The sequence below is a fragment of the Xiphophorus hellerii genome, chromosome 6, assembly GCF_003331165.1.
Source record: "Xiphophorus hellerii strain 12219 chromosome 6, Xiphophorus_hellerii-4.1, whole genome shotgun sequence".
In the NCBI taxonomy this organism is placed as follows: domain Eukaryota; kingdom Metazoa; phylum Chordata; class Actinopteri; order Cyprinodontiformes; family Poeciliidae; genus Xiphophorus; species Xiphophorus hellerii.
The window spans coordinates 20,595,365-20,610,920 of NC_045677.1; the positions used below are offsets into that span (position 1 = coordinate 20,595,365).

The 15,556-nt window shown below is 36.6% G+C and overlaps 1 protein-coding gene across 1 annotated transcript; it reads left to right on the forward strand.

The window, feature by feature from the left end:
• Window positions 1–3,977: 3,977 nt before the first annotated feature.
• On the forward strand, window positions 3,978–15,057 carry LOC116721914 (uncharacterized). The gene is made up of 2 exons (XM_032565946.1): window positions 3,978–12,021; window positions 13,340–15,057. Exon 1 carries the CDS (start codon window positions 3,996–3,998, stop codon window positions 12,015–12,017), a length of 8,022 nt encoding a protein of 2,673 aa, XP_032421837.1. The 5' UTR covers window positions 3,978–3,995; the 3' UTR covers window positions 12,018–12,021; window positions 13,340–15,057.
• Window positions 15,058–15,556: the final 499 nt, after the last annotated feature.

Below are 15,556 nucleotides of genomic sequence, written 5' to 3' on the forward strand. Positions count from 1 at the left end.
AAGCATTACTTCATATCTATTAAATTCTACTTTTTAATTTTGTATTCTTAAGATAAATAAACAATGCTTTCCTTAATTTGTGAATATCTGTTATGTTTCCTTCATTTCCTAATATACCTTTAAGATTCCATTCATGCCCCATATTTCTAACTATTCTCTTTAATTCTTCCCTTTCGAGTTCATTTGACTTACAGTTCATCAATATGTGTTCTACATTTTCTTTCTCTCCACATCTCTCACATTTATCATTATTTTTCCTCCCTATTTTATAAAGCATGTCATTTAAGTAGGTATGACCTACTCTTAATCTACTAATTATTATTTCTTCTCTTCTGTTTCGTTCATTAATGCTTCGAATTCAAACTGACTTTTGTACTTCATATAATCTTCTTCCTTTCTTATCTTCATTCCACATTTTTTACCATTTCTTGATTTCTTTACTTTTAATTAGGATACACCTGTTTCGCTTCTCCCATTAAACACAAAGCAAGTCTCGCAATCAGTAGCAGTCACATGGAAATTCTATCTTACAAAAACTCCCCGTCCAACTTGAAGAAACACATCGAGGTAACTTCTTATGAAATGGTTATAATCCTCCTGTTTCAGTAACTATAGCTTGGTCACTAGGCACTATTGTGAAATCTTGACCATAAATGAACTTTGTTTGGTATTGTTTCAGTTCCACACGTGGTGTATTTAGCTTAGGCCTAATGTTGACTGTAGCAGGCTACCTAGACTCCTCTGTTCAAGGGGGGACAGAAGCCATAGCGATAGCAATTTAGACTAAATTTAACGAATATAGGAAAGGCATGCAAGTTCAAAACCAGGTTTACAGATGCCAATAAGCTGCATTTCCCTCCCAATTCTTTTTTTCTTTTGCATAATGACCAGTTGTGTGCACCACCTACTGACTGTAGCATTGACTGATTCACTAATTTGTGAAGTAGAGTAATCGTAACAGCTCTTTTTCTTCATGTTGGCCGCATTTTCTGTACTATTTATTTTTCTCATTTTCAGCACTGACCTTACTTGAAGGGAAAACTTAAGGCTTACAAAAACTTTGTATTTTCTGTCCTGGAGGGTTTACTAAGAAGCTGGTTCAGTTGTAAAGCAGGTTAAGTTAACCTTGTGCTATAGGTAAAGCACCTAATTTTCTTAACTAAATGATGCCTGCAGGTATATCTATTAGCAGGTTTCATTTTGCCTGCACTTGGTTGGGTACATTATTTTAAGTGTATTTGACAAGTTTACCAAAATATAAAAAATGTCATTCAAACTGCATTTGCTTTGTTTTACTTTTTACTTGTACTTTTCATTACATTACTTGAGTACATCCATTTTTACAGTAATTAAGACCTTTTGACCTTTTTGACTATGTCACTATTAAGACATTACGTAAGTCAAATACAAAACGTACACCTACAGTACAAAACGTACTGTACACCTTGACTGGCAGTCTTACCTGTAGGTTCCACAAATAATGGAACAACACATAGCTGAATTAAAATTTAAATTCTCCGAACATTATATAGGTCAATTCTACAGCTTTTTTGTACTAAATCAACTAAATCAGCAATCAGCTACTGCTGATTTTGCTGATTGCAAAATCTCTAAATCCTGTATTTTCCAAATAAGGAGTGGTGTAAACTATTTTATTCAGAACTTGTCATGTTCTTTTATCTTTATACCCAGATCGGGTGACTTTATGTCTAGTTCAATCTGAATGTAAACTTGTCTAAAGTCCAAAAAGTTGTGAAACAGTTTTTTCTCTACCTAAATTGTGCAAGGCTCTAACGAGAAGTCTGTTAAAATTTAAACCCAGAACATGGATTATTATCCAGTAATATTTGACTGCAATTAATCCATACAAAAAGCATGCATAGATTTACACCCACCAAAACTTGGGCTTTATTGTTTGAAGAGACTTAAGAATCACATCAAAGTTATTCTGATATTTTAGAATTTGCATTGAGAAAATATATGCCACTATTAAGATACTACATAAGTCATTTTACAGTCTTGGGAGGCGTGGTTGGACCTGGCTGTCCTTTAAATACAGACGTCGAACTGATCTATACACCACACAAGAGGGAGTGTTTGAGTTCGAGTTCGAGTTCAAGTTCACCTGTTTTGTGCTCAAAGACTTCAGATGAAGGTATTGCAAAATGATTAAATCATTTTAATTTAATGCATGATTGCAAGTTGTTGTCAAACTGTCATTGCCAGATCAACAAATTTGTGAGGCTATCTAAAATGCAATAAGAAAAGTTTGAAAACTTAGCACAGCCAAATATTTGCCTGTGCTAATTTACCTCTCCTCTCATTTCAGTGCTGTGAAGTGGCTTCTGTCATCGCTTTTGTCAAACTGCACTTTCATAACAAAGGATCCTCTTACTGGGCTCTGAGCCAATCCATCTGCTGGTAAAATCATTTACTTTGCATTTTTTTAACACATCCTAGGTCCAGCAAAGCGCGATGTAAATCATTTTTAAACCAGTTATTCACACAGAGCTTGCCATTGCCTTTTCCACTTTATATAGAATATATGTTTTCTATTGCCATCCATACATTTTAAGATTTGTTTTTTCAGGGGTGTGGCAGTAGCATGTGCTAAAAAACTTAAAATCTTCAAGGCAAAGCAACAAACCACAAATCATGTGACTGAAAGACAACCGTCCCTGTAAAAATGTCATCTTTATATTTACTTGAACATATTGCATTTATATTTGCTGTTACTAAACAGTAACCTCCTGATTTACTAATCATTCATGACTTATTTTAAATAGTCAGTTTCTCTGTATAAGAAAGGCATCTTCAACATCCTATAAAATGTTAACACTTTCTCACGATAAGATGAAGTTTCACTGTTACTTTGTGTTTTGTCTGGTTTTTAGTATGTTTGCTTGTTTGTTTGTTTTTTAATGAAATATTAGCCGGCAAAGTGAAAGCATTTCTTTAAAGAAACTATTATCTCTGCATCAAACTTTCACAACAACATTTTATTACTGATGTAGCAGAATAATGCCAGGGACCTCAGTCACTCTACACCCAAACAAACATGAGTTCACTCTTGTGCCATAGCTCCTAAAAGTTTGAATTCAGCCAGAAAGTGGAAACAATAAAATATTGATATAAATCACTTTTGAATGATTTTGTGAAAGTTTGATCTTGATCTCTATTGTGGGTTTTTCTGTTAACATGGAGGTACCAACTATTTTGTCCAAGTGTGTGTGAGGCTTGTCTAACAATGGAAAACATTTTTTTCAGTATGTAAGTTACTCTCATCATAATTTATGCTATTGTTCATTTTTTATTTTGTATTGCTTCATCATGTGAAGAAACCTTCTGCACTGACTCACAAGCTGCACTATCCAGTCCTGTCATGGAAAGAAAAAAACTTTTTTCTATTGAACATATAAAACAGATTTTTCTTTTCATAAAAATGAAAAAAAAACCTGACCCCAATTTAATCAGCATTAACAAACCGGTTGTTAATTGTAGTTCTTTATTTAATAAGACAAAGCTGTCTATGTGAAAATTATTTATTTCATTCAGATTCAAATAAATTTAATATTAGTTTTAAAATGATAAAAACCAATATTAGTTTATTTAATGAATTAGTTAGTTTTTGGAAAAGTACATTATAACAAAAAAGGTGTATTTTTTGTAATAATCTGTGCTAGTTGTAATTATGAGATTTCTCATCAGAAATTGACGTGTTTCTCTATGGTATTTCCAGTAAGATAATAAAAAAACGTAATTAGACTCTGAGAAAGAGTCTTCGAAAATGTTTTTTAAAAGCTTCAAGTGCCAAATGCCAGTATTTTGGAGACGGTATCAAATTAATCAAAGTATATCATAAATAGGTTTTGCACAAAACCAATTTACAAATGTGATTTTGTAATGTAACAGATGTTTTTTTTTTCTTGTTATCTTTCAGGTAGACTCCTGTTGCACAAGCTGACTGTTGCGTAAGTTGAAAATAAATTTTAAAAATGGGAAACGTACCATCAGAAGCAAACATGGGCGACAGCCTCAGGTGCTACAACTGTCACAGAGTCTTGCCTCCATGTCGGTCCTTCGATAATTTAAGACAAGATGTCATCCATGGGCAGCATGTGCACGTGTTCAATGGAGGGGAATACTACAGACAAGTTGGCTATAATAATCTATACCAGTGTCCAGATTGCTTTTATAAGCCGATCAGAGATGCAGAACGCAGGAGGGAAGAAGAAGAAAAAAGAAGAAGAGAGGAAGAGAGAAGGAGAGAAGAGGAGAGGAGAAGAGAGGAGGAACGTAGGAGAGAGGAGGAACGGAAAAGGAAAGAGGAAGAGAGAAGGAGAGAAGAGGAGAGAAAGAGACAGGAGGAGGAGAGGAGGAAAGAGGAGCAAAAAAAGACAGAAGAAGAGAGAAAAAGAATAGAGGAGGAGAGAAGAAGACAAGAAGAACAACAAAGGAAAGAAGAGGAGAGAAAGAAAGAGGAGTTGAGTCAAAGAATATCAGAATCAAAGGAACGAGCCAAAGAGCAGTATGAGAAACAACAGAGAAATAGGCAAGAGCAGCAGTCCAAGCATAATGTTCTGATTGGGTACATGGATGAATTTGAAGCTGATTATACATCTTACGGGGGTAAAGATGAGCTTCTAGAAATTATCTCTCTGAAATGTAACATAGAAGCTTCTGATCTCACTCTCACTGCTCCAAAAGCCGATCTGCTGGGCAAGATCCTCTCAGCTCTGGACACACTCCTGTTTGATGAATGGATAAATGATCCGCCATCTGACAGCACCCTGCAGCATGCTCAGGTGTACATCACAGAGCTGTGTGCGCTGTCTGTAGAGATACCAGAAGAGGTCTCTCGAGAAAATATCTCCAATCATGTGCAGTCCTTAGTTGGGTCCTTCAGCCAATCAGCATCCAATATTTCTGAGAATCTTGAGTTGACCCAAGCCTTGTATCTTACTCTGATGTGCTACATCGGTGACAAGGACAAATCTGATGCTGATGCAGTCATTATAGCAAAGAAATGGGCCAAGGCAGAGCTCACTGTGGAGCAGCTTTTTGCAATTGAGTTCCTGAGCATCCTCATTTCATCAATGCATGGTACAGTTGGCAAAGCCTCTATATTTGTCCTAAAAATGGAAATTCAATGTCTGAAACTTCTAATGTCGGCTCTTGTCAATCTTAATGGTAAAGAGAGCCACTCTGCATCAACTGAGATGATCCTTGAACTTGTAGAAATAGACCAATGGACACCAATGGAGGCAGTGAATCTGCTCAAAGCACTCTCATTAAAATGCACTGAAGATGTTCCAGTAGCAAAAGTCCTAAAGTTGGTCGAGGTTTATGACATATCTCCAAGCTGGACGGATGATTCTGGACACTCTCTTATTCAGGCTCTTGACAATGCTAATTCAGAAAGTTTCTATCAGGATTTCCATAAGATTCTCAAAAAGAGGGATGAAAGCAGTCTAGATGCAGCTCTAGCAAACATAAAAATGTCACAGAAGTTGGATGACTCCAGGATTAATGAGATAAAAACAGTAATCACTGGTGTTTTCCAGGTTTCAGAAAATGCTCCCAAGGGATCTTTAAATTTTGAAACTTTTGATACAAAGAATTTGCAGAACTGTCTGTCTCAACTCTGCAAAGCAGTTTTTGATGCAAAGAGTTGGTGGCCCACAGTGAAACACATGGTGCAGTGGTGTGTTCTGGTGCTAACCGGGAAGACAAACATACCACAACTGGTTTCTTCTGAAGATCCATGTGTCATTGCCCTGTTTGCTGCAGCACAATTCTATATGGGGAACAAAGTGGACATTATGCTAAACTCTGACAATGACACTGAAACTCAAGTTAAGGAATGGTCTGATTTCTACAAGAACCTTGGAATATCTGTCAGAACAAATATCAAGAAACAAACTGACACAACTTTTATGACGATCTATGAAGCTGATGTCGTCTATGGTACACTTCAAGACTTTGTGTCTGACTATTTCATGTACTGGAAAGAGGTCATTGAAACTCAGATTCCTCATCTCATACGAGGATTTATCATTGAAGAAGAATGTCTTATTGGATCACAAACTCTTGATCTACCAAGGCTCAAGGATAGCGAATCTCTTGCTTGTTCTGCAGAAGCCCTGCAAAACCTCATGGGAAGATTACGATCGGAAAACATGGAAGACAGAGAGAGGTTCATCAAGGCCATTTTTCAAGCTCTACAGTCAAATTTAAAAGAAAGTCCAAGCACAGAAGCACAAATTGTAAAAATCCTTAAGAAGATTAGTGGAAAGGAAGTTCTTCCTAAAGACATGTTCTGTCTGACGTTTCTTGAGAATCTCCTCAAAGTGGTTACCAGTGGAACTAAAGGTGGAAAAAGTATGACGTCCGCTGCTGAAACATGGTGCTTAGACAGCATTTTGACATCTTCAGAGCAAATTAGAGCCTCAAGTAAAGAAACCACTGAAGTCTTTCAAATGGTTTCAAATCTTGGAGACAAACATCTTTGGTCACCACTGGAACTCCTAAACCTTCTTGGAGCATTAATCAATCACCATCATGGTGAGGGATGCATTTCAATCATGAAAATTTTACATTTGATGGAAACATATAGGGTGTCTTCCAAGTGGACAGATGAGAAAAATCAATCTGTCATTAGTTTACTAGAGTCATATAAAACAGAAAATCTGATCCAGCATTTAGGGAAAAGCCTTGGAAATGAGGAAATGAAAACCATTGGTACCCTTTTTGATGAGATAAGACAGATGGAAGACATTGATGAAGAAACACTGAACAAATCACAGAAGATAGTTGCTCATGTGACAGAACTCATCAAAAAAGAAGAAATCAAAAAATATAATGACATAAAAAAGGCTAAACAACTCAGCCACAGCACAGAAATAGCTGATCTTCAGGAGGTCTTGGCAGTGTTATGCAATGCAGTTAATGCTGACAAAAAGTATTGCCCCAGAGCCACTCAGATGATAAGCTGGTGCCTCTTGGCCTTGTCCAACACTGGGAAACTCCTGGAAATGGGAACTGGGGAAGGAAAGTCTTGTGTTATTGCAATGTTTGCGGCACTGCGTGTGTTTAGGGGTGAAAAGGTAGATGTGGTGTCCAGCTCTTCAGTTTTGTGTCAAAGAGATGCGGCAGAATGGGAAAACTTCTACAAGTACTTTGGCATTACTGTTGACACAAACACAAATAAAACTGATGATAGCAGTCGAAAGGAGTGCTACCAAAAAGACATTATCTATGGAACTATTGAAACCTTTGCTGCTGATCATCTTCGCCAGATATTTGAGATGAAAGATGTGAGACCTGATCGCAGCTATCAGTGCATCATCATTGATGAAGTGGATTCTCTGCTGTTGGATCAGGGAGTGCAGCTCACTTACCTGTCCAGCCCCCTGGTATCCATGGAGCACCTGAATACTATTCTAGCAATGATCTGGGGACACGTCCAGCAGTATGGCTTTCTGTCATCAGAAAACCAGACATTTGTCCAGGGTCCACCTGCTTCATTCTTCAGGGCCATCTTTGACTCAATAAACACAGAAGAAAGTGAAATAAATGATCCGCTGGATATTTTACATATTGCAGAAGAAACCAACACTGTACCACAAGGATTTACAGAGGACATCCATAAGGGAGACAAGAATGATATCCTTAAAAAGCTGAAAATTGTGACTCAAGATGCTGTGATAAATTTTTTTGAAGAAATGGAGGAGTATGTCCCCTACGGTTTTACAATTTACACATTAAATGATGAAGGACTGCTTTGTCCAAGAAAACTCAGTCCTTACAACACAAATCAAATACCAGACCTAAAGTTTCTTGTCTTGGATGAAGGATTGTGTTGTCCTCTCTACAACTCAGAAGAAGTCCTCATCAAGCCCATTGCAGAATTAATCTCAGAGAAGATTCAGTACACTCCATGCACAGATAATACAGACAAAATCAGCATTCCTGGATTCTTGAGGAATCTCATTGAGACCAAAATGCCTTTGTGGGTGGAGAATGCCTTTCTGGCAAAGCAGTTGCAGGAAGGACGGGACTATGTTGTAGAAAATGAGAATATCTGTCCAGTAGACTTCAGATCCACTGGCATCATTGAACTGAATAAGAAATGGGGTGATGGTCTGCAGCAGTTTGTGGAGATTAAGCATCAAGTCAAACTGAGCACAATTTCAGCAGTGACAAACTACATTTCTAACATCTCCTTTTTTCAAAAGTACCATGGCAAAATATATGGAACTACAGGAACTCTTGGTACTGAAAAGGACATTCTGTTTTTGCAGGATTTATATCCAAGTCTATCTGCATGCAGAATGCCAACATTCAACAGGAAAAAACTATATGAGGTCAAAGGAACTCTGAAAAAAACTTCGAAAGAGTGGAAATCAGAAATAAAAGGAGTTGTCATGTCTCAGATTTCCTCAAATTCATACAGAGAGGGAAGAGCCGCCCTGGTGATCTGTGAAACTATCAACAAAGCCAAAGAGATCTATGAAGAACTGAAGAGCAGCATTAAAGGTGAAATCATCCTCTACAGTCGCAGTGATAAAGAAAGTTTGAGCAAAATAGACAAGGAGCTGGAGTCTGGGGATGTTATTGTTGCCACAAACCTTGCTGGGCGTGGCACTGACATTAAAGTGTCCAAAAAGGTGAACAGTAATGGAGGACTGTTTGTTATCCTCTCCTTCCTCTCTGAAAACACCAGAGTAGAACTCCAGGCTTTTGGTCGAACAGCACGAAAAGGGAAACCTGGATCTGCTCAGATCATTGCATGCACTGAACACCTGCAGTATGACTTCAGGTCAGCTGTGTCTCTGGAGGAAGCCAAAAGCACGAGGGACAGACTTGCAGCAGAAAGGATAAGTTCAATGATGAATGACGTTTCTGAGATGAATTTACGTGAGGAGCTGTTTTCTGAGTACTGTGAGACTCTTCATGATATTTACAAGAAAACAGATGGAGATGATAGAAAAGTTATTGTTGCCATCATGAATGAGTTCTGGGGGATCTGGCTCCAAATTAAATCAGACGACATCGATCACCAGAAGAAAAGTGAACTTCACCAAAGTCTAAAGAAGGATTTATCTGTGGCAAGGCAAGAGTCTTCATCTCAAACTTCCCCATGTTCAAGCATTTATCACTACATCAATTTTGGAAACATTTTCTTGGATGATAAAAAATGGGAAAATAGTGCCAGGCTGTTTGATAAAGCTATGAAACAAGATAAAAGTTGGGCAGCCATCGCTTTTTACAGTCACGCATACTGCACTATTAAACTGTCAAAGGGAGACTACCTGACTCAAGCCAAAGAAGACCTACAAAAGGCACAAGAGTCCCTCAAGTATCTGAGTGAAGAATGCCTTGTCTGTTTGCAGTTCATTAAAATGGCCACTGTGGACTCAGGCAAAGGTGAACCATCCAGCCTTGAAAAACAGATGACATCCAAGTGCAGCATGTACAGGTTCTTTGATAAAAACATCACTGAGGCCATCCAAAAGATTGATGAAATCAAAGAAAGAGGGAGGGACGCAATAGTCAAAAAATCCCCAGTTTTCTCCTTGGTGTCGGATGCTGATGAAGCTCTCCAGTTAGAAGCTGATAACCTCTACAGTCGAGGTCTAAAATATGTATTTTCTGTTGAGGAGAAGCCTCGTTTCTGCTGGGAAGGACTGGTGGTTTTCTTGCTTGGAGTTTTGCAGATTGTTGCTGGAGCACTGCTCACTGTATTTACAGTTGGTACCTTGGCTCAAATCGGAATGGGTCTCATCACAGAAGGAATATCTGACTGCATTGAAGGTATTACAGCCATGGTGACAGGAGAGTTCAGCTGGAAAGAATGGGCTATCGGAAAAGCCATTTCCATCGGTGTTTCTATAATATCATTTGGAGTTGGAAAACTAATTTCGAAGGGATTCAAGGCTGCCAAAGCAGCGATCAAAGCCATAGGTAAAAAACTGAAGGCATTGCCAAAGTTTCTTTCCAAACAGGCAAAACAGAGTTTAAGCACCGTCACAAAGACAAACATGAAAAATGCTTTAAAACATACAGTAAAAACAATTGCTGAGGAAACACTGTTTTACGGACTTGAGAAAGCAGAAGAGAAAGCACTTGAAGAAATATTAAAAGGCATCAAAGATGAGATAGCAAAGGGAATTGTTAAAGATGTGAAAACCAACCTGGAAAAAGAACCCCTGGCTACATTGGTGGATAATGTTATACTGTTAGATCTTCTATATAAAGACCAACTGCGCCAGGTCCTGGAAGACAAAGACAGAAAGAAAGACCTCCTTTCCATTTACAAACAGTTGGGGAGTACTGCACTACAACCATTATATGCAGACCTTAGTTGGCAGAACAAGCTTAATTCATCAATCATCAAAGTGCTTGACAGCGCAACAGAAGGCACAAAAGGAAAAACTCGTGTAATTTTGACAGCTATTCAAACTACCCACCATCTTATTCTTGCAGGAGATGCTATTGGTGAAGTACTCACCCTCTCCCACAAGTTTTTCTCAAACTTTGAGAAAGAACTGAACACTTTTATCAAAGAAAAACCTTTGAAAGTGAAGCGAAATGAGCTAACTTTCTCAGAAACTGACATGCTGAAAATATTCAAACAAGACTTGGCTGACACCCTCAGCACTTTACTGGCTGATGCCTTGGTAGAGGTGTTTAATCAGAAGTTTTTCAGTCACCTTGTTTCTCGTGCACAGAACGAAGCACATGAGGCCATCAGGCGACATGTCAAATCCGGCTTAAAGAGTGAGAGGACAGAGGAAAAACTTAAAGCTGGACAACTCAACAACTACATAGTAAATATGCCAGTAAATCCAAATGCAAAACTTTCAGCTAATGCTGGTCAACTCACAAGATCACATGCTGAAAAGATCAAGAATAACAAAGCTGCTGGTACTATTCTTGATATCAGAGTCCTGTCTGAAGCCACTGGTACTAGAGTTGTTATTCTTACAGAAAACAAGCATGGAAAACTCACCAAAATGCAGGAAGTTAGTCCAAGCACCATATCTGCCAGTGAAACAGTGACTTTGATCTACAGGCCAAAGAGCACCCAAAACCCTAATGGTCATTATGATGTGTTCATCGACAATAAGGCAGTGAGCATAGACAGCAAAGAAAAGAGTTCTCTGTTCCATGCTATGGCAAGAGGCATGAAACCAAAAGCCAGTGATTCAGCGATTGCTTCTGAAGCAAACCGCCTGAGATCTGTGGAGGTCAACATGCTCCTCAAACAACCAGGGCAATGGGAACCTTTTATGAAGCGCAAAGAGTTAACCGAAACAATCAGAGGAGGAGACTGGTACATGGCAGAGGCAGGTAGACCAGAAAGAATTATAAAGGAAAACAAAACCCTGCTGCAGAAAATAACTGGAACGGTTGAAAAGTACAAAGGATATTTGAAAAAAACAGCTATTCCAGCAGTAGAAAAAGCCGTCAATGCAAATCAGCAGCCTTCAAACAGTACCATAGTGGAAGCTAACAAACTGAACCAGAAGAGCAAATTGGCTGTGGCAATGTTGCAAGCGAGAAAATATCTGTCTGGCTCAGATACCAGCAAAACTTCTGGTGTGGAGAAACAAGAAGGCCAAAAGTTACCAACTGATCGCAGCCTTAAAGATGTAGTTGATGATATATCTTCTCCAGAGCCAAAAGCTTTAAAATCATGCTTAGCTACCATGATAAGCAAAGATGATGTTGTTGGAACCTTTAAACTGATGACATTCAGTGCAATGTTCAGATGCCAGCTGACTGACACCGAGAATGTTCAAAACAAGAAGAGTAAAACCCGGGTTTCCATGTTTGAGAGGAGTTTTCAAGAAAACAGTACACAGATGGTGCAGAAATGGTACAGCCTGCTTCAAGGCAAGGGTGTCATGACAAATGACCATCAAACAACAATCACACAGTGGATCAACACCCAGGGCTACAAGGATAAAAATGATCCACACAGGAAACAGGTGTCCAGCGTCCTGACATGAAGAGGTAAGAATATTTTTTTATGTTCTTTCAAACAATCATTTGCTCACAAAAAAGAGTAAACTAGAAATTTAGAGTAAAAGAGACATTTATAATTCTGAATTCATCTAATTTTCATGTTTTTTTATACTGTGGGTGGAAGAAAAACAAACTTTTGTAAATAATTTACAGTTAATTTCTTTAGTCTTTTACATTATTATTTTACATTGTTGCACTATGACATTTTCTGAAACTCCATTTGAAGTAAACTTCTAGAAAATTCGTTAAATTTCTCTGGTCAATAGACATAAAAATAAATTTCAAAATGAAACATATAGATTGATGTTATTGCTCCATCTATCAAGTGTAAAAAGACAACACAAAAAACCTTCTTTTCTCTATAAATAAATTCATGACGTACTTAAAATTTTATGCTTGATGGTTGTTTTTGCTGAGTTTGTGGTATAGTCAATGTCAGAAAGTTCAACGTGAAAAGCTAACCAATCCTAACCTCAATGAACTGCTAAATAGTTCATTATTGTGATAAGAAGTATTAGTACTATTATGAGTATTGTTCACTGTATTTTCTGTCAACAGCAGGGCCACAAATTGGCTCTGGAATCAACCAGAGCTCTTTATAGAGTACGCAAAGGCACACAACATTCCAAAAGACAGGTGTAAATGTGTTGTTGCAAAAGTTACAATAAAGTGCAGCAGCCTACAATGAAGAGCATTACCATTTTTAAAAAATTGATAAAATCCTTCTTTACTCAAGACCTTCATCCTGGGAGAGATGACCACAGTCTTTAAATTCCCATCTTAAAGTGAAAGTGGATGTCAAATAAACACAACTAGAGACTTCTTTTGAGTTTTATGAAATACACCGTTCAGACTAATAAACAATTATATGCATAGTAAGTCAATATATCCATGAGACATAATGGATATTTCATTGTTCTGGTACTGGTTCTGCTTGACCTCGAGCATCCCTAAGATTTTAGCTATAACATATTTCTATTGTAATTAAACAGAATTTGTTCTTTGATTTGTTCATTTATTGTTTTTACTCTTTGTAATTTACTCTTTCAGATCATAATTTGTATTATGATAAAGATATAATCAAATTTTTATCTCAGCAAAGTGGCACAGTGTGAAAAACAAACAATTTCACCAGTATTATTTATCTGGTGACCTACCAATGATAAATCATCTATTTCAGCATAGCAATATTTCAATAATATTTTATGACTGTTATTATGTGTTTGGCTTAACAATTAAATGTTTATATGAACATTTATTTCATCTATGACCTAACTGACTGAAGTGGGTTTTTTTTCCTGCATAGTGAAAACTCTGGATGATGCTGGTTAACGAGAAGAATCGAAACTACACATCACTTCCATCTGCCTGATCATCAAAGAGAGACTTTGATTATTGACAATATTACACTGTCAAACAAATTCTACAGGCAAATTGGGACTATTTTTAATTCAGATCTGTTGCAGATGTCCCTTTTGTCTGATTTCAACAATAGTATAGTTTTTTGTTCTTTTTTACTTTCTATCAAGTTTCTCTTAATTGTCTCTTATGAAGTTAGATTAAGCCAAGCAAAACATTTTGGCTGTAATATTACTTCAGCTGAATAATTTACTTTTGGTCATTTTCTGAAGTTAATTGTGAAATATCAGTTTTGCCCACTAGAGATTTTTTCCCATAGAGTAAAATATAAAAATTCATTTGATTTTACTCCTCAAAATATTCACATTTTATTGTTTTATTTTGTTGTGACTTTATACAACTGAATTTTAGCAACTATTGAATTTTAACAAAATCTGATTGTGAAAATGGTAAAAAATAAAATAAATAAATTAGACATGATGCTTAGATAAAGTAATTCTTTCTTGAAATATTTTAATAGTTTTATTGTTTTAAGTGCTGAAACTCTGGTTTTTGGGTGTTCAAAACAGAGTCACATTCAAAATACAGGCATGAATAGATTCTTTGTTGTTGTAAATCTTGACTAAAAACAATAGATGCAAAATGTAGGTAAATTCACGTAGCCATTGCTGATTATATTCTTGAAAATGGTGAAAAATCTATTTTCTTGCTTAACCTTTTCTATTGATAAAAAGCATACAGCCACTGGGGGGGAAAAAGTTATGTTAGAGACTACAATATACAGTATTATACCTATGCAACATGTGTAACTTTTTTGTGTTTTATTACATTTTAGTAAAGTTTTTAGTCATCTGGGGTTTTGGTAAGTTTATTACTTATTTTGGGGGTTGTCAAATTAACTAGTTAGGTGGCAGTGTATTTTGAATGTCTAATATGCTAAAGTTTCAATACCCTTAGTAATCAATTTTGTTTCTTTTTATCTAAATATCCGCTTCACATATTCAGATGTATTTTTTGACCAGTTTACAGAATATTTTGAGTATTTTGTTTATGGTGGCGGTAATAACATTAAATCACTGATTATATTTCAGTCTGGTACTATAATGGAAATATATTTTCATTTCTATCATCATTGTTTCATTGTGATATTTTAAAACTTGCTTTTACTGAACTTAAGAAAACATTTAGTACATTTAGGATAAACTAAATAATAGTTATAGAAATTATTCTTTGTGCATACTTTACACATTTAATAAATAATTAACATTGCTACAAGGATTAAAAAGTCTCTACGAAAGAAGCAGGATTTTATATCTTACCTAGGATGATAAAGTCACATTTGAACCTCACATAAATTGCTTATAAAGCCAAAATTTAAAATTTACATGCTGGGAGTTTTACATATTTTATTAAAAACCTTTTTCTTTGTGCATCTTTTTTACGTTGTTTCAAAATGTGGTATTAATCAAGAGATTAAGATGTTCAATGTTTTCCTTAAATTGATGACAGTAATTTTGGAAAAACAAGGGAGTTTGTTTGCATCTTGGTGGATTATAGAAACAAGATCTAAAAGGAATTTGTATTCAGGTTTGATATTGTCTTTTCAATGTTAATTTCTGACTGGATTGTGTGGGGTATAATAAAGGTTTTATCTCTGAAACTGGCCATCTCTCTCCAGCTGTTTTTGAATAATGTTATGTCCTTAATGAGTTTCTTACACAACCCAGTTAAAAAGCGAGTTGGAGTTGATAAAAAAACAAAAACCTCATTTAAAGATCATTTGGATCTGAGAAGCTACAAACCACAGCAAGAAAACTTAACCTAGAAATATGGAAATTTAATACTCTTTTGATCATCTTTGAATACACAAGCTATCATGAAGAGCAAATAAATCCAAAGATACCACTACCAAAAATATTGGTAGTGTAGACCAATATTCTGGCAGTCCGAACACACCAACCTCCAGAGCTGAGTCAGAACCAGCATAGACAGTGTAGATTTTCTCTTTGTGGGCTTTAAAATCAGTAATCAGAGACTTCCTGTGGGCTACAGGAATGAAGTTACAGCATTGATCACAGATCACGTGACACAGGCTTCCTTAAGAAGTAATGGGCTCTTTGCACCTCAGCTTCCGGGTTCGGGGAAAAGCTGCTCCTTTCCGATC

What these genes read in the sequence shown, in the direction of transcription:
- LOC116721914 (XM_032565946.1), top strand. Translation starts at nt 3,996, where the DNA reads ATGGGAAACGTACCATCAGAAGCAAACATGGGCGACAGCCTCAGGTGC.